The sequence below is a fragment of the Mycteria americana genome, chromosome 1 (genome assembly GCF_035582795.1).
Source record: "Mycteria americana isolate JAX WOST 10 ecotype Jacksonville Zoo and Gardens chromosome 1, USCA_MyAme_1.0, whole genome shotgun sequence".
Classification (NCBI taxonomy): Eukaryota; Metazoa; Chordata; class Aves; order Ciconiiformes; family Ciconiidae; genus Mycteria; species Mycteria americana.
Window position 1 is genome coordinate 131277517 of NC_134365.1, and position 23327 is coordinate 131300843.

Consider the following 23327-nt stretch of genomic DNA (forward strand, 5'->3'; position numbering starts at 1 on the left):
GACATGGATTTCTTTTTCCCTTTTTTCCCTCCTTTTTGTTCTTCTTTTTTTTTCCCATTAAGCCATATTGAATTTTGGAAGTCTAAAGAACATGAAAAAATAAAAGAAATACCAATTTTAAAGCTGATTCTATAAGACCATTTATGAAAACCCCAAGATATCAATGCTGTATTTGACATTTCTTGAAAATTGGGAGTCATTCCCAGCAGATAAAAATTCAGCCAAAAAATAATACAATGACATGATTTCAAGTGTAAAATAAATTCTCTCTGTAAGCTATACTTTCCCTGGTTTTCTATAATTACAGCTAAAATTTGTCATTGATAGATACATAAGATAGAATATTACTTATTTAAACTGAATAACCTATTATTAAAGTTAATTTTTTTCTCTTATATTTAGTCTGATTTTGTATTCCTAACTAAATGAAGAGTGCATCTCAAATGCTTCTCAATCATTCTCATTAACACGAAAGTTTAAATTTATTACCTCTACTGAAGACATTCTATTTTCAATATGAAAAACTGATGAAGTATTAATCGTAGAAGTTGTTCTTGACAGGTATGAAAACTCAGAAATCCTTAAAAAAGTTTCAGAAAATTAAAAAATCATGAAAGTTAAAAGATGGTGATAGAAATTATTCTCTTGGTTGCTGTGAATTATTTGCAGGTCAGACACTAAACCAAGAAAAAACATATTATTAGTAGATATTGAAATACAGAATGGTGACTACCTAGCTGGAAATATAGCATAACATAGTAGTTATCTATGAAAGACTGGAAGAAACTAACTACTATTTAAAAAAGGAGAAAGTAGGAAGATGCACTAATAAAGACTGTCAGGTAAACTGAAAATGGAAGAATATACCTTTTTTCTGTACTAAAGAAATTCCTTAAATAAAAAGTGTAAAGAAGTTATGTTCTTATTATGGTCCTAATTCAACAAAGCAACTAGTTACCCATATAAAATACATGCTTAATTTTATATATATCCCTTAGTTCTCTTGATCTCAGTGACAGTACTCGTATCTTATGATTGGATTAAGTATTTTGAAAATCAGAGATAAGACAGCCTTGATCTAGGCAAAAGCAGCGAAAAGTTAAGTAAATCATTATAGATATAAACAAATTGAAGGGAGAAATGTCTTGGAAACAGGCTTTCAATCTAAGATTCTTGAAATCAGATGCCAATATGCTGCATTCACCTCACCTACCTCAGAAATCTACAATGTGCTTTGGCCTTTGATAAAAAAACTTCAAAACTTAGAACCATTTGACAGAGCTGCTGGTTGAGGAACAGGAGATATCTCAGTCTTCATTGATTTATATACACTAGTCTTTTTTTTTTTTTCTACGTTACATCTGGACTTTCTAACCTATAACAATCTTTTGGTTTGGAATCTAAAGATGTTCTTGGTGATAGTGTTATTTTATTTTTTTAATATATATATTATGCATGTACTTTAGATAGTATAAAATAGGAAGGGAGAAAAAAGCAGGAATTTTTCTTTGAATTAGTAAGTTCCAAGGACAGAATCTAGAAAGTCCCATATTCAGTGGAGACATAAATTGAGATTTTATTGTTTGAATTGCATTTCAGATATAACTAAATAGCATAAACAAAAAGAGTTAAGGGAAGCAGTTCCCCAACAATAAAGTGGTAATTAAATAAGAATAAAATCCCTTTTTGTAACCAGTAATATTTAGAAAGATGAAAGCTGCATTTTTCTAAAGGTGATTTTAATAGAATTGGAAATTGATAATCATAGAGCAGGATTTCTTATTGCCACAATTTGCCAATAGCCAATAAGACTACATACGCAGTGGTGAGGCTGCTATTGCAAACTTACTCTGTGGGTCTCCAGGGAAGATTCTGTAATTGCAAAGTCACTAACTTCAGCAGTAATTTCAGTCTAGCTATACCTGCATAGCATAATCATTAACGCAAGTGCTTTGGCAGTGCCTAAACCATTGGTAAAAGTTATATTTGAAAGTTAGTAACTAAGTCACACTGAAACATTAAGAATCTCGAAGCGTTGCCTTTTCTTGATGTGTAAGACGTTTACTGGGATGAAACCCAGGAACCACTAAGAAGTATATCTTACCTGCTCTTGTCTTGTACACTTAATAAGATATTATCTGGGCAATCCCATAGGTCTGTCCATGAACCCTGCTAGTCTTTTGCAGCTAAATAATAGTAAGGACAAAAATCATGATTACCTAAGGACTCCCAGGTGCAACAGGGACTTCAAAGCAGAAACTGTTTCATCAGTCTCCTAATTTGAGCATTGATTTGCTTCCCCGCAGCAAGCAGTAGAAACTCATCTCTTAAGAAAGTGCAACCAGCGCAGCCAAGAAACAGCCACTATAGATGTCATGTACCAAATCCAAACAAGATTTCCTGAATTTAGAGAGCTCAGCAGTGACACATTTTAATCATGTTAGGAGCACTGTGCACCACATTTCAGCAATGTGGGGGAGGAAAAAAAGGAGCAACCTGCAGAACTGAAACTGAAACCCAGAGGAACTCCCCAGCCCTGGCTCCCAGGTGCCTTCCCTGCCTGCACCCCAGCTGCACAGAGACTGTTTCTTCCCTCAATTCACCGAGGTTTCTTTGGCAAGGAAAGCTGAGAATAAGATCGAGGACACCTCGGAGAGCTCCTGTCCAACACTGCAGAAACAGCTGATGGGACCTAAAGGCACCAAGGGTCACTGTGAAGGTCGTCATATCAGCTGCTAAGCAAAGCTCTCACTTTCTAGTTATCAGCTGCATATAGATTTTTTTTTTGTTCTCGAGCCTAAAGCCTGACGTCTCATCAGCCTAGCTGTGAGAAAGGATATTTATGTAAATTTCATTAGAAAACTATTTACAGCACATTTGTTCAGTCTTTCTTTTTAATTGCTACTTTTTTATTCTTTAATTTTTAATGCCAGCCTCTTAATGTAAAATTTCTTCTTTTTTATGGTAGTGTTCACTCCTTGCTTATTAATTTCTTAATACAAAAATTTCCTCCAATTTAAATGGTTACTAATGTACTTAGGTAATGGCAGGGGCTGGTGCCTACAGACTGTTTCTACTGGTAACTAACTGTACCATATGCTGTTTTCTCTGAAACCGGAATCTGAAATGTAAACACGTATATAAGCTCATGATTTTGAGTAATTTTGCATATCTGACAATGCCCAGTGGTTTTCAGCCCGTCATCTGTAGGCTTCTGGATTTATCCTTAGTATACATTAAAGCTGGCACAGAGACATCTGCACATCCATTGGAAACTCTCAGGTCTTGAAATGGCACGAAAAAGTTGAAAATAGCTGTTTTGGTGACTTTGAGCCTCCTGGCCACTTTAAGGCAGAATCATAAATGGTGCTGCTTAGAGAAGTGGTCTGGCTCCCCTCTCCACCCTCGCTGTGTCTGCCGTGGCTGTCATGCCTGGGGACTGATCATGGCACGATTTGATGAGCAGGAGCAGTCTCACAAAGGAGAAAGTTGTCCCAGGTAAAATCCTGGGAAAATTTCCACAGATTTTAGGGGGCCTGGAAGTCAGCTCATATGTAGGCAAAAAGCAGATTTCTATACAGTATTAATATCTCTTCTGATACAAATAGCCTTTGAAGGTCACAGAATGCAAGGCAGAAAGAAGTCAGGGCATGTGTTGATCACAGGTACTTGTAAATGTTTACTTGCATTTTTACTCTTCTCTGTTAGTTAAAGTACAACACTTAGTTTGTTAATCAAGTCATTTAAAAACTGGGAAAGGCAGCAAGAGAAGATCCTTGGAAAATAAAAATACATAAACAGTAACTGCTAAAACACTCCTCAGAGGATGAACGTGGTATGAAATCTCTTGTGTTGGAGCTCAATGTACAGCAAAATAGAAGAAATCATCACTTCTAAAAGTGGCTTTCACTAATAATGTGTTAGTCCTTAAAGTGCACTTTATGGACAAGGCTTTTTAAAATAAGCTTTTAAGTTTAGAGCTGAAAACCTAAACAGGTTGCCTGACATATAACAATGACCAGCCATCAGGAGTTCCCAGTGAAGTATCTGTTTCTCAAAATTTTTTTGTTTTCAGAATAATACTGGACATTTCTTTGTTCGCATAGCACTTCAAGATATCATCTTCATCGTGTATGTGGAGAGGTCTTGAACTGAAATTCTCCACTTGAACAGTTTTGGGAGTTTCTGACCACCAAACTGGTAGGGGTGAGCTGTACCTCTGAGAGGCAAGGTCATGCCAAACACCTGCAGGTGAGAAAACTACTGCTTTGCCAAAGACCAGAGTTTTTTTCTTGCCCCTGTGCTCCAGCTCCCAGGGGCATCTGTCAGACTTTCACAGTGAGGTCCCCTGACTAAACACCGTCCCGTCGTGCTGCTCCATACCGAGGGACACAACACACGGTGTCCTTCAGGCAGTCCCCTGGTGTGGAGTCAGCTCCCAGGTGGCTGGAAAGCACAGGCACAGAATGGGAGGAAAAGTGGTAAAATGTGAGCTGGATTTGATTATATTCCAATTTAGTAAGAAAGGCAGGGAATTAACCATTAAAACAAAAAAGGGGGTTTCAATGTCTGTTCCCAGGAGACAATAAAGGTGAGACTGAGCTAAAGTGTTTGCGGAGAGAGAAAAAAACAGAAGGAGAGTCTAGTCCCCAGGATGAGAGAGAAGATGGGAAGTTCAAAGCTGCAAGTTAGAGAAATGAGGAATCAGCAGCTGTGATCACCTGTTTAATCTGCAGTACCCCTACAGAAAGTAATAAATTACGTTGCATTAGCTGTAAGAGTTAAATACTTTGTTTTCAAATATTTCTCACAATTTACCCATGCCTTCCACAGAAATGCATATGTTAGCCTGAAAAAAACTGATGTGTCTAAGGCTTGGAAAGGAAAGAGGAATTGTGATGAGATTTGACATCCTGAAGGGCTTGTTCTCTGATCAGGGAAGAAATGAAGCGTTGCATTTTAAAAGAGATTTTCAACTGAAAATTTTAATTGGACCTCACTTTTAAAGTGTTTCAAATCCTCTCTGGGTACAATACAGTGCACACACAAAAAGCCTGTGATATTTTGATGTTTGCTTATCTACATGCTGTCCCGAAGTATGAACATGCTGTAAATTATGAATAGCACGTGGGCGCTCTGCTGTTCCACTGCAGGAGATGCGGTTAGAAGAAGATTTGAGAGTTCAGCATTTTGTGTCTGTCAGTAACAAACTAAGCCAAAGGAAAGGCCCTGAATATATGTCTGCAATTTATTTCTGCACAAGCCGTGGCTTGGTCTTCTGTGGGGCATTTTGTCTCCGTCTTCTTGCTTTTGCAAGAGTGTACGTGAAAGAGACAGAGTAAAAAGTTCAGTTGCAGTAACTTCATTGGCACAATGGGTTTTATCCATGTTGCCAGTATATTAAATACAGTAGAAGCTTCAGGTTTCCATTAGGAATCTGCAAGTAGCATTTTTCTTCTTATATTACTGCGGTTAAACACTTAAGCAATCAGTGTTTGCATTGATTATCTAAGGAGAATCCATGCTTTATCTTCTTTAACAATGAACTTTGCTCAGAAAGATAAATTGAATGGGTATTGGTTTTCCTCCTTTTGAATCCCAGAACAGTATCCTTTAGAGGTCACTTTTTCGTTGTTTAAAATGTGTGATTGAAGTACTGTTGTTCCCAGGTGACCAATGTTTGGGATGGGAGAAGAGAGGGGCAAGTGTGTAACTTGGTAGAGTAAGTTTGCAAATGAATTGGAATGATTTGAGATAACAATAAATGACAGCTGTAAAAGTAAGAATTACTGATATCGAGAGAGAAAACATTAAATTGCATCTATTTAAGCAATTACTAATTAAACTGTCTATTTCTGCATAATATAATATGACTATTATTAAATTCACACAATTCATGCAAGTAAGCATGTCCATTTAAACGGGTGGCTGCTTTGTGGAGAAGAGAGGATCTCAGCGCCTGAAAACAGTGCCTTCCAAAATCCTCCATGAGTCACAGTCCCTCTGGGCCACAGTTTCCTCCTCTGTAAAATAAGTAGTATAACCTGATTTTTTCCCCCACTGAGCTGCTATATTAATGCATCCTTTTTGTAAATCCAGTAGAAGGATACAAAATGTTCTAATGTTCTTGGGCTTGTTGTTCTGAGCTTTTTCTATTTTGAAACCTTGTGCATTTTTAGATGGGAGGCAGAAGTGGGTCATTCCCTGGTGGTCTTATTATGGAAGTCTTTCCCTTATATAAGGACCTCTAATTCTGCTGCCGCTCTTCTTCCTTACCGGTGACAGATTTGGCCAGTGCTTGTTTATCAGTACGTATTTCTTTTAATATGTCACAGTGGCTTCTGCCTACAGGCTATTACCTTGAACTGTAAAATAACTTTTATTAGTATTTCAGTAAAAAAGAGGGTCCTGTCACTAAAGATGTAGTGATAGCACAAAACATCAGGAACTCTAACCCAAGAAACCAAACCTAATTAATCTGAGCCTGCAGCTCAGCCCAGTTTGTTGTTCAACAGCAGTTTTGATTAGTTGGGCTAGAGGCAAAGAAGACCTTCTTCTTAAGTGTTTAAAAAGAGAAGAAAAGAAAATGCCTGTATACCTTTGACACAAGCCAATGCATACATTGTAGATTACTTTTGTTTAGGCTGGGTGTCCTTGAATCACAGAACAACTTTAATGACCATTAGCTGCTCTCTCAGTGATTAAGTAAATGAACTCAAGAAAATGAACTGCTGGGTACATTCCCAAACACTTGGTGCAGTTTATTGAAACTGATCAGTTTAAACAAGCAGTAAATTGAGATTCACTTCAACCTCTACCTATTTGGTGAATACAATTAGGGAAGACACTCCCTAGCTTATGGAGAAGTGAAGCTGGCTTTCAGTACTGACAGAAAGTGAAAAACTTTAATGCATCAATGTTGGTAATTTACATTTGGTGTCAAGAATAAAAATCTAAAAGACATGGGTGTCTTCTGGAGCTCCAGAGAGCAGCACGTACATCAGCTCAGCAATCACTACTGCTAATGTGCTGTATGAGGAATGCATTTTCAAGTCAGTGCCTAATGCAGTGAGAAATAAAAATTGCAGTTGTTAACGCACCTTGAACTGAAATGAAATTTGGGCCTTGATGGAGAGAAATAAAAGACAGGCATACTTAGAAACTAGGAAACGTACTAAGAAGCTGCCTTACCTCCATCTAGTTCTTCAGCTCCAAAATGATTCCTGTAGAAGAGCATAATCTCTATCTTGTAACACTTGTAGATAGTCACTAAACAAACAAGCAGCAGCAGAATAGCACCAAGCCCACCAGCAAGCTCAACTGTGTACATCAGCTCTGCAAAGAATTACAAAATGCAATAACAACCACATTCCAAACCAGAGAAAGATTAGCAGCAGACCTCGCACTTACATTAAACATTAAAATAAAATAATGAATGGTGGCTTATTTATGTATTCATTTCGTTATAGAGCCCTTGAAGAAATGCCTAATTAATATTTTTTTTTTTCCTTTAATGGAATAGTTTTTCCTCTGGTACACCATCTGAATTGCTCATTTAAAAAATAACAATTGCTCTGTGTGTGTGTGTGTGTGTATGAGTATGTGCATATATATAAGAGACATTTGATAACTCTCTTCCTTCTCTCTCTCTGCAGATAGATTGCAGTTTGCTTTACACAGATAAATGTTGACATTCCACTTACAATGAAAGCAGAGGTGAATGTTTCTTTTTGGGGGACTATAATGAAAACACAGCTCCTCCCTTATTCCACACACAAGTAAGATGAGTTTCAGTCTACTGGATAAGATTACACTAAGGATTTGATTTTTTTTTTCAAAATAAAAATAAAAATTTTTCTAAAACTCAAAAACTTGAGAGATGTGAAGACAAATTATGCAAGGAACCCCACAGCCTCACATCTCAGTTATGTGTTAATATCTTTGACACAGTTTCCCAACAATCTGCAGTTCATCTTTATTCTCCCGTTTCCCCCCAGTGGGGTTGGCTTATGTGTAGTTACAGCAAACCATCCTGATTTGTCCCTTCTGACATTCCCATTCGGACTGTAACCCCCTGGTGTCTTTGCTGTACTCTGCCACTGGAGACTGACATGATGGATTGAGATCCTCACCATGTAGCTCCATTCCTGAGGACGGGGACTCTGGTCAAATGTGGCCACAACTGCCTACCACCAGCAGTATGCTCAGTGGGGCTGCTTGTCAGTGCATAAGTAATATGCCATCATGGACTTTCATCCCCTCGGTCTTAACTGTTGCACACTCAAGGAAGCCCACATAGTTACGTGGCATCCATTTTGTTGTTACTTTTCATTTCCTTATTGACTGAAAACTGGCAATGTTAAAAAAGAAGGGTGGGAGGAGGAAGAGCGTTACTAACAATGTTGCAATTTGAAATTAATAATAAATGGCATATCTTAAGACCACCCATACTTTTCCAATATCACTCAGTTTTGAGAAGTGCCAAGAAATCAAATCCTGGAAATCCAAGATATACAGCTTACTTCATAAAAATCTGTGCTGGAGAAAGCTCAGTTCCATGTTATTTTCACAGTATCCTCTTCCAGTGGGCAGCTTCTGTCTGAGTGAAGCAAGGTAGCCCTGCAGTAACCTTTTTTTGTGTGTATGTGGTTATGTAGATATGTTACTCCGGCACAATACAATTCAATTAGAGAAATAAAAGGTTAGAGGAGAAAGTGACAATTCCATTTATTTTGACTGTGCCTACTGAGAATCACACACTTTTTTATTATTTTGAGGCAACTGTAAGAAGATTTCATTGCTCTCTGGAAGACACTAAAAGTGTAATAAAATAAAATAAAAAGGCATTTATATTCCATGTCATTTGCTCCAAAACTGTGCTGGAAACTCCTTTGTGTTAGATATTTTTAAGACTGGCATGGTTATTTCAGACTTTCAATAATTTTCTGGTCCAGAGAGGGGAATCTTATTAAAAACACCCAACAAAAAATTGTTTGCATAGACAAGTAATACAGTATTTTAGAATATAAATGGAAATGGAAATTACTCTGCACTGGCTTACTATACCCTGTTTATCATTTTGTACTACAGGTGATGCAGCTGTTCAATGGTAACTAGAAGAAAGGCTTTAATATTTCAGGTTGCTAGGCACAAAATACTCTATTTATGTGCCTGCTGTTATGACTCATTAAAGGCAAGGAAAAATTTTACAACTGGAAAATAAAAGTTTTTCCTAAATTAATGATTTTGGGATTAAATGGAAAAAATAACTGCAGTAGTCATCTGTTCTCTGCCACTGCGCATGAAATCAGACTAATGCACTGCATCACTTTTGCCACCAAAGAGTCCCTCTTAATTATATTTTTCTCCATGAAATAATTCAAGATTATGCCTATATTTTTACTTCAGTAAAGTCTATCTGAACACATATGAAGCTGTCCTAAATTGGGCAACCAAAGCAAACAACAAAATTCTCTAAGTCACCCTGAAATGTACTAGAAATTGCCTTTTTATGTGCTGCTGCTGAGCCCACCATGGTCACTTACGAGCACAAGGATAAGGTGGTTCTTTCTCAAACAGATACATCTGCAACGTAAGTTTCATGCTCTGTCCACCTAGCATGGCAAGCTTGTACTTTCCTCTGTGCTGGACAATGTCAGCACGTGTTTGCTCTCTGTCTTGGGTGCTATTTGTCAGGGTCCGGAGGCAGAGAGGAGCAGCGATTAGCCTGGCAGACTGCCGCATCCGTACACCCAGCTCTGCAAACGCCTGAGCTAACCCCCAAAGTGCTGGAAGTGGGACAGCTGCAGCTGTGCAGCACCATGGAAGGTGGGACAGATTGGCCTGGGCACAGTGCCACACCAAGCTGATTGCTTTCAGGCCTTGAGTTAGTGTTTCTGTAGGATAGGATGCTAAACCGTGCCCCGCAGGGGCACTGGCTGGCTTTGAGCTGCCGCAGGGATTTGGTGAACAGCATTACCCTGTGTTGCGCTGAACTGAAGGTGTGAGGGGCGGAGGGCTTGGTCCTGCCCGTGCTGTCGGTTCCTCGGGTGACTGAAGCCATTTCACATTTCTGCGCCTCGGTTTTCCTAATGTGAATTGGGGAGGGCACATCTGGCTCCTTTGTAGGAGGGGTTACTCCTGAAAGGTGCTCTCTGAACACCAAGGGTGTTGGTGATGTGTATGTCAGCAATGACATAGTGGCTGTTAAAGCTAAGTTAAAGTGAAACAGCAAGGTTAGAGTGTAAGGCTACCTTCACAATAACAATTTTTTCTTCTGCTTTATTCTGCCTTTTGCATTGTGATTTGAGCACATTGCTGCAGCAGGCATTACACTCACTTTGAAGTGTGATCTGTTTTTCCTGCTGAAATTCAAGTTTTCTGTAGTGGCTCCACGCTAAAAAGATTCAATTTCAGCACAATTCCACATCAGAAGGGAGAGACGAAAGTGCAAACCTTTTAAAATCTATTTAGCCTCTGTGTTATGTTGCTCAAATTACAGACCTGGCCCTCCTTAAGGAGCTGAGGCTGAATGTAGAAAATAGCAGAGGAAAATTACTCGGCTAACCCTTAGGGGAACAGGCATTCTGTTAAACACAACAAATGAGCGAGTGCCAGGGAGTTACGTCCAGAAGCACAACAATCATTTAGTTACAGGCAATTAACAATAGTCCTCCAGTAGCACAGGAACAGTTCTACTCCAAGGGAAAACACATTGATTACTGCTGCAGTAGTAGATTGGTTTCTGAATAAATAGCTTCAATTTAAAACAAGATTTGTTACAAGCATTTTGACCAATGGCTACAATTTTTTTTCCTTATCGGTAGGCTTTGGCCAAGCAACCCAGTGAAAGAGACGGCTAATTAAAACAAAGTATGCATCCTCTCCAAATAGCTGGCACAATATGGCTGGTAATAAATGCACTCATTTTATACTGATTCTATCCTAATTATTAGGCATATTTGTAGGATATATCTTTGATCTTCATCAGGCTTTAATATTTGATAAACTTCCTTTCGCTGTGTCATGCAGGTAGTTCACTTATCGTAGCTATCGTAACAAGAAAGTAAATAAAAGAGTGCCTTCAAAGATTCATATCGTTTGACTTATACAACATGCTTCAGGGACTTTACATTTAATGATCTGTGATAATTTAAAATTAGCCTTATTCTATTCATTAGTCCACATACAGCTGAGCTACGAAGAAAAATAATTATATTTCAAACATTCTTTTTTTGTGATTTATAACTCTTTGAAGACATGTGATTTATAGCTGTGTATTCAATTTCTGAGCCTTTTTCAAAATCCAATTACAGTCTATCTAAGGTTTCAATTTTGCAATCACTTACGCAGATTGCTTAACTTCATGGACCATAAGTAATCCCTCTGAAGTCAACAGGACTATTCACAGAGCTTCAGGTTAGCACATACATAAGTCTTTGCAACTTTGTGGCCTAAACTCATTTCCATTCTCTGCTTGTCTCGGACGATTTAACTCACAAAGCTACAAGGTTTGGTTAGAGACAGTTCTCAGTTTGTCTAGGTATACTTTCATAGACTTCAATTATTAAGTGAAACATAAAGGTAATAAATATAATTTGGAAGGGGAGCAGTTGAAGACAATACTACAGCTCTCATGATGACACCTGGGAGAAGATAAAGAAGGCAGATACTGACAACCAACGCAAGACTGATGTGTCATAACATGCAGCTTTGGTTATAAACAGGTGTGTTTCTTCTAAAGGAAGAAGGAGGCTGGCTAACACAGGAATACTCCTCTGAGTGTCATTTCAGACATCAGCAGTAAACAGTAGGCAGAGATTAGGTTAGGAAGAAAGAAACCCATACTCACAGTTTAAAAAAGGAGAAGTACGTGCTTTTCTTCTCTTTTTTCCTCCTGCTTAATGCAGTATTCATTATGGCATGGCCGTAAAAATTTATCTTTCCGAAGTATAGCATATGGAACCACAGCTTTATACAGCATATGCATATCCAATATGCATATACATATATATATATAATCTATTGTCTAATTTTTAAGGTTTTTTATTTGTTTGTTTCAATGTGCCCAACAAAATCCGTTTGTATTTAAGGTACCTAGACAGCTTTATGGATACTGTTGTGAATGATTACTGATGGATATTGTAGGACAATAATACTTCTGATACCAGTAGAAACAGATTTGGGATGCTCATTAGCTTGATTATGAAATCATTTCTTAGCACAAAGTATATGCTTTCTGCCAGCATAGGCCGTGTATGCCTGTAGACGTCTGCAGAGTTGACTTAAGGCGGCTAAATTTAGTTACAATTTTTAACATGGTTTTCAATGCAGTAGTTTCATTTTATTTATTAGAACTATTGAGATCTAGTTACCTCACTTTATTTTTTAGATCAATATATAATATGTATTCCCTATTCATCTATGAAAAAGAACTAGTTGGGTTCAGGATTATATGTACATTTGTATATACATGTACAAATACAAGATAGGGATCTTCTTAACCTATTCATTAGTATGGCAGGCAGCATATCTGAGCCTTGGTGCTGTTGGATTTCTCAGTGTTATTAGAACAGAGATAGTAAATTATTATAATAGAAATATATTCTTACCAATGACATTTTTATTTCTTCTGAGAAGTGCGGGATACCTGTTCTCAGCAGGAGAATAATTACACTGACTACCTCCAACACTATGTTAACTCAAAAGAGGATCAGGTTGAAAAAATATAGATGCTGCAATGTTACTGAAGTTTACTACATTTAAATGCAGAACACTGCATTTTAAAGGCAGTTTATACTTCAGGTTGAAGGAAAAAAGTCATCATGGTGCGGAATTGCATTAATCTCTGGTTAGCTTCCCCAAATAAATGAATTGTGTATGTCTTAAAACCGTACTGATTAGGAGAGCTTCTATTTGCTTATTGCACTACAGAAATCAGACAGCCCACACAATTACTTCTTTTAGATCTTCTGAAAGAAATGAATGTAAGAAGCACTGGGAGGTGTTAAAATGTGGGGAAAAATGGAGTACCAAGTTCCAAGGATGTAAGATCATAAAACATACTGTTTACATTTTTTCTGAGGACAGCATTAATGAATAATTTAGCTCTGCATGGATTATGGAACAATTTGTGACTTTTTATTTTAAAATATTTTCATCCTTGCCAATCAAGGTTAGAATTGCAGTTAGACATTACATAAAGAGAAGAACTATGGTAAAAGTGGTACAAAAGCTGTTTTAAAAAGGAATCTGTTAAATAAACCAACTTGTTTGACACTTTGTCAGAGGAAAGTTAGATTTAGGCACATGGTAAGTAATCTGACTAACCTTTTTACTGGAAATGTCTTAATCCAATTTTCTAAAGGATAAGAAAAAACTTACTGATAAAGAAAAAGGTTTTATGAAGAGTTTCTGTCAGGCAGTAGTCTTTAGTGTTCTATTAATTTACTGATTTTAGATGAGATTGAGTGTAAAAAGAACAGTTACTTTTGATTAAGTTTGGGACAGAAAGGGAGGCGATATTTGACTTTTCACCCTATGTCATGAACTTCTTGGGCCACTGAACCTTTGCACTGCCCAGCACAGTGACAACCTGAAGGCTTGTTCAATGGCCATAGGGGGATGAAAAATCAGTTCCCTTCAAATCAAATCCAATTTCAATGCCAATTCTAAAACCTGGTGAGGAACTCGGGAAAGTTTTCCTGCAGTGCAGAATAAAAACTGAATGTTTCATACACTCATACACTGGAAGATATACATGTGTAAGGTCTTAACTGACCAAGTGGGCTAGAGTTTTACAGTAGTTTTGCTTCCACTGAGACTCAGAGATTTGCTGGAATGTTCAAGTAATTAGCACCAATTAACAGAATTGAAATATAAAATACTCATTAGTCTCATATCTCACATGATGAGCTCCCCATTCAGAAATTTCAGAAGCATCGTGAAGCTTTATGGCAAAGGGAGCTATAACACCTGCGGCTTATTTGCAGAGGTTAGAAAAGAACTAGTTTCTTTTCTCTTTTAAGTCTTAATTGTCACTCATCACTACCACTATGTGAAATTGTGTCCTAGTGACTGAAAATGCTCATGAGATCAAAAACTTAACTTACTGAAGTCCTTAAGTAATAAAACAAATTTACACTTATGTGTGTATTCACATATGTGAATGACACTAATTTAAGGTGCTCGTCAGCAATTCTATTATCATTAATAACCGTATGAAGTTCAGAATTACTTGTTATTCAGAATTTCCTATTAAATTGTACAGGAAATATTACTATGGTGTTTATGCATTAATAAATGATGAGTTTAAAGAATGCCTACTTATTCATAGGTTTCCTCAGGATGCATTTCCTATAGGAAGTATTAACTTGTTTCTTTTTCAAACATATATTCTCATGGGCAATTTCAAACAGAATAAACCTCTTCCTCTAAACAATTTATTTCAGTGAAAGTCCTTTTTTGTCCCAACAGAAAAAAAGATGTTTTAACCATCCCTCATTAGCTTGTAGTCAACAAGACCCATATATGCCCATTGAGAACACCTACGACTGAGGAAAACAAACCCAAAACATAAGAGAGGCCCAGGACAGGAAATTAGACAGCACTGCGAAAATGGGAAGAAAGGGCAGGAGGTACTTTGAAAAAAATGCATAAAATATGTTACCTGCTCTTAGTTCTGGTGTCTGTCCCATGAAAAATACAGGTATATTATTAAGCTTTTAAAATAATATCAATAACATAAAAAAAAAAGCCAAGATAGAATTTGAGATTATTTTTGCTTTAGAGTTTTAGTTGCAGACATGCAGACAAGAATTTCCAGAAAACTAATCACATAATTAGATAATAACCTGTATTTCCAACATAGTCTATGATTAAATGAGACTATGAAGGCTTTGATCCAGCATGAAAGTCATACTTTTCAATACATAACATTGTAGAAGAGCATTCTTTCTCCTTATGCGTTACATTTTTATATACTACATTGATAGACTATGGGCTTGTCTTCTTGAATTAAAAACCTGTGAAAAAAATAGAATTATAGCGTGTGATCCACCCCTTATAGCATCTGCAATATGTGGTCTGTCATTAATAAATTTGTGCTTAGCTGCTGTCAGTACCACTCTCAAAATTAATTTCTGGAAGGTTCCTCTACCTGGCTGAAGGTTAACCTGTAACTGCTACAGGTGATCGACAACAGTTATCACCAATAAGTAACAAAATCAGCCTTCGATTATAACAAGTAGATTTTTTTTATTCTCACACAAAAAAGAAAATAACTTGATTGTTGTAAAGGTAATAGAAAGAGATTTGGCCAGCAGCTGGAGGAAGGGAATGAAGGTTAAATCTCCTGGGTTCTGATCCCTCTCTTTTCCTGATTATTTTTGGACAAATTTTGTAGGAATGGACCAGAAAAGGAAACAGCATTGGCATTGTCATGCTTAAAAAGCTCTACTGCCTTTAGCTCTGAGTTAAATGCTCCCTGTGCACAGCGTCTGAGGAGAGTTAGGAGTCTAAAAATGGTTAGCCGGCTGCACAAAAACATAGATCATCGGTTTTCTCCACTGGCAGTCAGAAAGTAAAAGAAGCTCAGTAGAAAATCAGGGCTCAGCTCCCCAGGATGCAGAGCGCTGACATCTGGACTAGAGAGAGGTGCAGTGGCCCCAGCTTTCTCCCGGTGCTGGGTACCCAACCCGAGATCGCTTTTCCTGCACAAGTGGTGCTGGAGTCCAGGGGACCTGTGTTCTGCTCCCCTCCCGAAATTCCTCTTGGGAAAGGGGGGGCTCTGGGTTTCTGTTCCAGTGCCACATCAGGGAAAGAGCAGAACACCCCTCTCCCTAGCTGACTGTCCCAGGCGCTGGTTTGTGGTGGGGACCACCACTGGATGGAGACCCTGCTTGTGTTTTCTGTGAGGTGAGTGTGTGTCCCTGCTGGGCTGATGGGCGGGAAGAGCGAGGAAAGTGCATCCAGGTTCTTGCTGGTGATTTAGACTCTGAACCTCTTACCCTTTCAGGGCCTGTGTAATTGCAGGCATATCCAAAAGCTCCCCCTGGAAGTTTAGGTTTACAGAGAATATATTGACCAGGGCAAAGCAGCAGTTGCAAGGGTGTTTGAAAGGCTTAAATTTTGTACCTGAATCCCCACTGCAGCATTTAGCCCTAAATACCTCTTTTCCCTGGAACACTCTTCGTTCAGTAACAGAGCTTTCTGCTTTCCTGTCCCTTCTGATCCTGGTGATAATGTACCACATATGAAGTTTAAGAAGGATTATAATTTCTTTTTCAGGTATCCAGTGAACATTCCAGATTCAGCATTTTTGTTGGCTTATACTGGTGGAAAAAAAGATCGCTAACTAGAAAACCAGCCCAAACTAATACCTCTGCAAGTGCCACAGTGTTCAGGAAGCAAATTTACCTAATTGTTAGGTCCCAATTGTTCTAAGTGAGCCAATAATCAGAAATTAATAAACAACTAACTCATTCCTAGCAGAGACTAAATGTGGATCTAAACAAGGAAACCTAAAACGAAATGTTGTCATGGTGATATACAGGAGACTAAGCAAGCAGTGCAAAGCTTCTCTTCCTAGGAGACCTGAGAGACTAGCTCAAATTTTTATCTGTCATGGGTAATTTATCATTTCACTGAAACAGTTGTCAACATGCAAAATATGTAGAAGGCTTGTAACAGGTACCTTTTGTTTTTCGAGGGCACAATAGATTTTGTTTCCAAATCACAATTTCACACTCAGCCTTACTTAAAGAGGAAACAAGAATATTTGGGAGAGTTTTTGCTATCTTTAGCTTTTTACTATTTATAAGGTCAATTAAATATTGAGATTACTTCCTCTTAAGCATGTCATCATGAGGCCACATACTGTGGTGTGTTTGACATACTGATTTCTCCAAGAAAGGAAGCAAGGAAAGTAGACCCTTGCAAAATTTATGCATGCACACTGTTAGATTAAAAAGCTGATAGTCACAGAACAGAAAAGACTTATGTGTTGTCAGTCTTGGAGCTACTGGAAGGGAAAACAAGGACTCCCCATCAGCACATGACTTAATACACATCAGTTAATTAAGTATTGGTTTTAAAGTAATTTAAGCCTTAAAAATTCTTTATTTTTGGTGTTCCATGCACTAATTCCATTATTAAAGACAAGCCATTGGATTTCAGTGTTTGTTGGGTTAAGCTCTTGCTCTGGGTTCAAAGATCTCTGAATTAGGAGTATATGACTACTAGCTGGTAAATTGTTGAGGTTCAATTACTTAATAAATTAATTTCCCATCTCAGTAAATTCAAGAAAATATGGCAAATGCCAGGCTAAGCAGAACATCTGGTTATTTACATCTGCATCTCTTAAGAAGCAATGAGAAGAGTTCAGAAAAACGGCTACAAACTAGTTCTATTCAATTAATTGCAGGTACACAAAAATACGTTTAAATAAATGACTCACACTATCTTGATTTATGGCTTCCTTTTAAGCTTAGACTGACTTTGCATGCTGCAAGACTAAAACTAGGGAAGGCATCACTGCTTTGACATAAATTGAGGTGCCACAAGTAGTTCAGCACCACAGTAAGAACCTGGCTTTCTCACCTTTACATCAGTAGAAAAAAAGCACAGTAATGATAGTGAAGTACAGACACTGCTCCTGATTATTCTTTGCTCTCTTAAACCAGTGAGATGCTGCATGAGGGCGGGGAGCTTCAAGCCCAGGCATGTGGAGCACCCTCTGGGAGGTAAAGTGAACAAAGAGGATCTGGGAACTTCGCTTTGCAAGAGATTCTCCACCTCTCCATAATTATCTCTGTGGGAGATGGCTGTGGCCATTAGGCAGGCTGGAATCACGGGATGTGAGTGGTGAGTAGGAACAGGAAGGTCCTTAGAAGTTTCTGTCATGATACTTCACTTCAGAAATGTTGGTGTTAAGCAAATGTGTTAGAAGGAAAATGTCTACAGTCAGGCTATGCAGGAACTCCCCTGGCATGGGGTTTAGGTGGCATTTCTGACAGAAGTGGAATGTATTTTTGTTGGCTTTTCTAATATTTGATTTTATTTCTTACAGAAAATTATCACAGTTGTACTACCTGCAGCTTCCTTTTTTTTTTCTCTATTGAGCCTTTATTAAAGTTCATGAATTATTAAATGCATCTTTTATATAAATATATAAAAGTTGTTACTGTATTTTTCCCAGTGACAGCCATAGTCAACAACAACCTTTCTGTTTTATTTTGAAAGTTGTATAAATGACTGGGGAAAAATAATCATTGCCTATTAATATCTCAAGAAGCCAAAATTCATGCTTGCATCAGAAGGAAGCTCTACAAACTGACCGCCCCTATAATGTGCCATTTCATGGAGAAAAGCTGCATATTTACCCCTTTTATGCAGAAGAATACTGGCATGCCGGCGTCCATTTCCATTCTCAACATAGCACGAGTAATTTCCCAGATCTGCCTCTTCCACAGAGTCAAGAATCAATGAGATGGAAACCTCCTGTTCCCCGAGATGTTCCTTGAGAACCCTGAGAAAAAAGTAACCATCGCTGCTATTCTGCTTGTGTCATAGCAGAGCATTAGATAATCATGACATAATAATGCTACTTACAATTGACAACTCTCTGGCTTCAAATTTGGCTATGGTTTGATGAAATCTTAATTAAATTATATCATGCCCTTTTCTTCCTCACTTCTAATGAGGAGGTTTGGCTTTGTAAATGTTAATGAGAGCTTCAGTTAATTGTCTTATTTAAGCAGGATGATGTGTACACTGATAATATATTATTGCACACTCTGATGGAGGCCCTGATCAGTAGTATGTGAAGTCTTGAAATGTTAGAAGAGAGAAAAGTGAAAACAGTTATTTTGGGGTTTAGGGTCACACTAGGAATCTGGGCCAAACACACTATTTGTGCACTTTCTGAGGCTCTTCAACATGTCACTCACAAACAGTGTGTTCATGCCAGGGTTTGAAAAATTATTTCTTGAATATATTATAAAATTTTACTGTGTATTATAAATCAGTAGAAAGAACTGGCATACCAGATGCCGCTCATTCATATAGGTGATAAATAAAAGACAAGACCTGCTGCATAAGACTCTACCTGTCATCGCATTGCTTTCTTTACCTCTTAGCAAGCCCCTCAGTGGTTTTAGAAACCCAGCAAAGCAAATGACAAACTGTTCCAGGCTGCTCCCTCACATCACACCTGACAAAAGAAGTGGAAACCAGCCTTCCTGCTCCTCCCTCCACAAAACAAGAAAGTTGTCAAGAGATTCTTGTCACCTTTTTATCAGCCCTCAGAATGCCAAGTCTCTGGCTGAATGGCTTAGGAAAAACTTTAGATGCAAAATACAGCTGATCTGGTTGTCAAGTGCCATTTAGTGTATTGGTCTTGAGCTTTATAGAATAAACTTGAAGTACACTGGGGTGAACTTCCATTTTGCTTCCAATTTTGCCTATATGCTTCCATTTTGCCTATATCTGGGACATGGAGAGGACCTTGAATGCCTATGTGGCCTTCTTGATTTTGGTAAAGGAATTGTCTCTCTTTGGTTACACTGAAGAAGTCTAAGGTTAAGCTGAAAATGAGTGTGACTTCACGTCTTTTGATGAGATAGTAAACTCCTATGTAAGAGGTGAAGTGTAAATAAGCTCATTTTGTTCTATTATAGACAATCACTGTAGATAACACATCTGAGATTAGCTTCCTTTGTAACATACATTTAGATTTGCTTTCATTTCTGGCTTTATCCATGATATATAGGCACAGCGATATACACACATACAGAATTATAAATGAAAAAGAAAACTCTTCAGATCCAAGTAGATACTTCCTATTGGATAGGAGTTGGTACGCTATGTCAAGCATGTAATTCTCAATACAAAACCACTTTTTTCTTAATTTCCAAATGAGGCAGCACTTTTAGGAGCCGTAAAAGTACATGACGTGAATTGCCAGATCCTCTCTAAAACAAGTATTTCAGCAGATATAAGCAGCCCACATAACAGGATGCTTGGCTCTCACAGGGCAGATAACATCCCAGGAAACTCGGTTTTTTCCTTGAAGGAAAGAAATGAAAACATTCCAAAAGAGAAGCCAGATTTCAGCATTTATTTAAGGCTCCATGTTTTAAAAGACTTCTTTTGAGATGTTTTCCTTGGTGTATTTATTTTTCTTTATTTCATCTTAGTAACTGTCTTACTGGTTCTTATTGTAGATTGCCACAGTTTTAAAAAGTCACTATGCAAATTCCAGTCGTTTACACTATGGTACTTGTCGGGCAGCTATTCTGCTTTTGCAGCTCTCTAACATCAGATCTGGCTGAGGCATGCATTTTTCTGTTCTCTACTGGTGGAGTGGAAAAGGTAAAGAATGGATTTTGCAAAAACAGGGATCAGTCCCAAAATGTTCCTGAGTTAGTCTGTGATACACAGTATTACATTAACTATCAAAAAAAGATTTTGACTGAAAAAAACAAAATGCTTTTTCTTTTACCTGATGTCACTTTCCCAGACTCGACTATCATCCAAATCTTCAATAAACTTTTCCCCTTTCATCCAATAGATTAAAGGACTGACATCTCCACTATATCCAAAGAAAGCTCGGCAGGTTAGATTAGCAGAACCGCCTGTTACAAAAGATGTAAGAAAATATGTTATTTCAAAATTTGTAAAAAAAATTTCATTTTTGAATCAGTTGCTTTTGTTGATTTAAAAAAAAATTATATCTGTAGAGACCCTCAATTTCCAGCTCTGTTGAAGATGTCCAAAATTATCTACTTGTCTTGCAACTGTTGTTCAACATGTTTTCTGAAAATAAATACAATAAAAATTAAATGTTACATAAGGACAGGATTCAATTTTGTATTCTTTCACCAAGTTTTCTATGTTTGGTAAGGAAGTGAAAGACCATGTTTTTTCAAAAAGAGCTAACAACCAAAGATTTCCGTGTTTTCTTTGAAAACAGATAAAGGTTAGGTAAAATAGACATGCAATCACATCTGTACTAGTTCAGTTTTGCAATGGTTTCTGCAAAGAGGCCGGTAGATTCCTGTAGCGTACAATTTCCAAGGGACAGCCAGTAGAAAGATGTATGCTCATTGCTAAGTTATCTTTGCAGGAAAGTATTAAACACCAAATCTGAAAAAAGAAGACATGTGACCTCATTCTGTACGTTGTGGGACACATCTCACCGTATGAATGGGAATAACCACTGGGTACACATAGCAAGGAGCAGAAGTTCTATATATGTGCAGCGTTATAATGAAAATTGAAAAATGTGATATGCCTTCACTTTGGTTTATTTTCGTTGCGTAGTCTTCCATTGTGTTAGTACCACTTGGCTTTGGGGTTTCAGCTAGAGCACATACAGGGATTGAAACAGTACTTTGCCTGTGTTTTGTGTGTTGGTAAGATCAGATAAAACTAGCTGTACTATGGACAGCCACTTAGTTAAAGATTTCCCTTTCACTACTGTAAAGATGTTTGTCTCAACATACACCAACCCTTCTGAACTGCCGTGTGCATTTCTTTAGTGGATAATTACACAGTGATATAAAGAAGTGTTGTGAATTAAGGAATGTTTTTTTCCCCTTTTTTCCCCTCTGAGGAGAGTATTTTCATGGAGTTTATATTACTCCTGAGATCAAACTCGTATTTTATTTACAGTTTCAATTTTTGATCTTAGGTTTTTAAAGCTGACTGACCACAGCTCCTGTAAAAAAAAAAGATGCATTTTTAATGCTACATTCTGTACTGAGATGCCATGAGAAATCCATTTGGATTCAATGAATTTCCTTAAAAATACACTGCTGTGGGTCAGGACCTTGTCCTTCTCAAACATATGACATTAATATTTGAACATCTTATTTACTTTTTAGTATGGCAACAAAGGCAGGATGCTGTATAACAAGAAGATTAATTATTAAATAAATGTCTTATTTATCTGAAATGATTTGTGGTTTTCTGTAAAAGCAGCTGAATCCTCTACCTGGCCTGAACTCTCACATCCACGCCATAAAAGGTGCAGAATCAAATGTTTGTAATCAAAATATGCAACATCAAGGCAAGTGCCATCTATGTTGCTTTCACAAGCTGTTTAGGAGCTGAGTTGCTTTTAGTCATTATATGAACTTTTGGTTGGTGCCACGCCCTTTGCCAGCAATGCCTGCTAAGGAGACAGGAGTATCCCAGAACTTGAAGCTAGGATGGAGAGGAGGGTCTCATTTGTAATCAAAAGTTATGAAATCAAATCTCTGACTAATGAGACATTTTGACAATCTCATGTCATTTAGAGCAAAGTTACCAAATGTAAGCTGAAGTTCTTCAGTGAGAGGGCAAAAACTCTCTTTCTAAAGACAACCACAGCTCCTGTTTCCACACCCCAGGGAGCAATGGTCAGGACACCTCCCTGGAAACCCACCTCCTCAATCTCTACACAGCTCAAGAAGTGCCATTTGGAAGCACTGGAGACAAAGATTTTTGCAATCTTGAAGTCATTTGCAGTGAATGAGATGAGCACTGGGACACCACTTAATGTGGGTCAAGTACATGAAAACCTGTAATGGAACATGATAAACTTCCTGGTTGTCCCCAGGACATTTTAACAGATGCAAACCCAGTTTCTTATATCAGTAGCATAGCAGATATAAACTAACCTTTTGTTTTGTTTTGCATCATCTTTATGATACATGAACATGCGAAAATGAAAATACAAAACCTTAAAGGATTATGAATACCTTGGCCACAGGCATCCAGTCTAGTACACATGTTCAGGGCTGTGAAATGCGTAGTAACCACTGCATTGGTGGACTCTGATCACTCTCCAAACAGGAGAAGGTGCCCGCACATCTAAAGCAAAAGCAAGCTCCTGTGATAATTGGATAACCCCTATGGCATTATCTACCAGTCTTAGAGGGAAGAGTGCTACCTAATGCATCACTGCCACTTCTTGGGCTTTTTCTGGAGCTTTCCCATCAAGTCAAGGCCTGGTTGAAGCTTTTTAAGTTTTAAGAGCTGGCAAGATCACAGCTGGAGGGACTGTAGCTTCTGGCCAACTTATCCATGATTTACAGAGATTAGGCACCACAGGTCCTGAACCATCAAAGATCTCTGGTCTCCTGCAGCTAACAGGCACCCACTGAGAGCTGATTTTTACACCGTGCAGGCCTCTAAGCCTTTTACAGGTGAATATTAATATGCACAGGTTTGCTTTTTAAAAACAAACATATTTTGTTAAGGGAAAAAAATGTTAGAAAACAAGAGTTGATAAGATTAAGGCTTTTTTCCTCATTAAATTCTTATATAAATTTCCCCCTTAAATA

General features: G+C 37.8%; 1 protein-coding gene across 1 annotated transcript in view; it reads right to left on the minus strand.

The window, feature by feature from the left end:
• IL1RAPL1 (interleukin 1 receptor accessory protein like 1) overlaps positions 1-23327 on the minus strand; it is a 674122-nt gene that overhangs the window by 11645 nt on the left and 639150 nt on the right. Inside the window, exons 6-8 of the mRNA XM_075491887.1 lie at positions 20501-20633; positions 18381-18526; positions 7192-7335 (exon numbers count right to left, since the gene is read on the minus strand). Of these exons, the coding sequence (XP_075348002.1) occupies positions 7192-7335; positions 18381-18526; positions 20501-20633 (423 nt within the window). The remainder of the gene's footprint in view (positions 1-7191; positions 7336-18380; positions 18527-20500; positions 20634-23327) is intronic.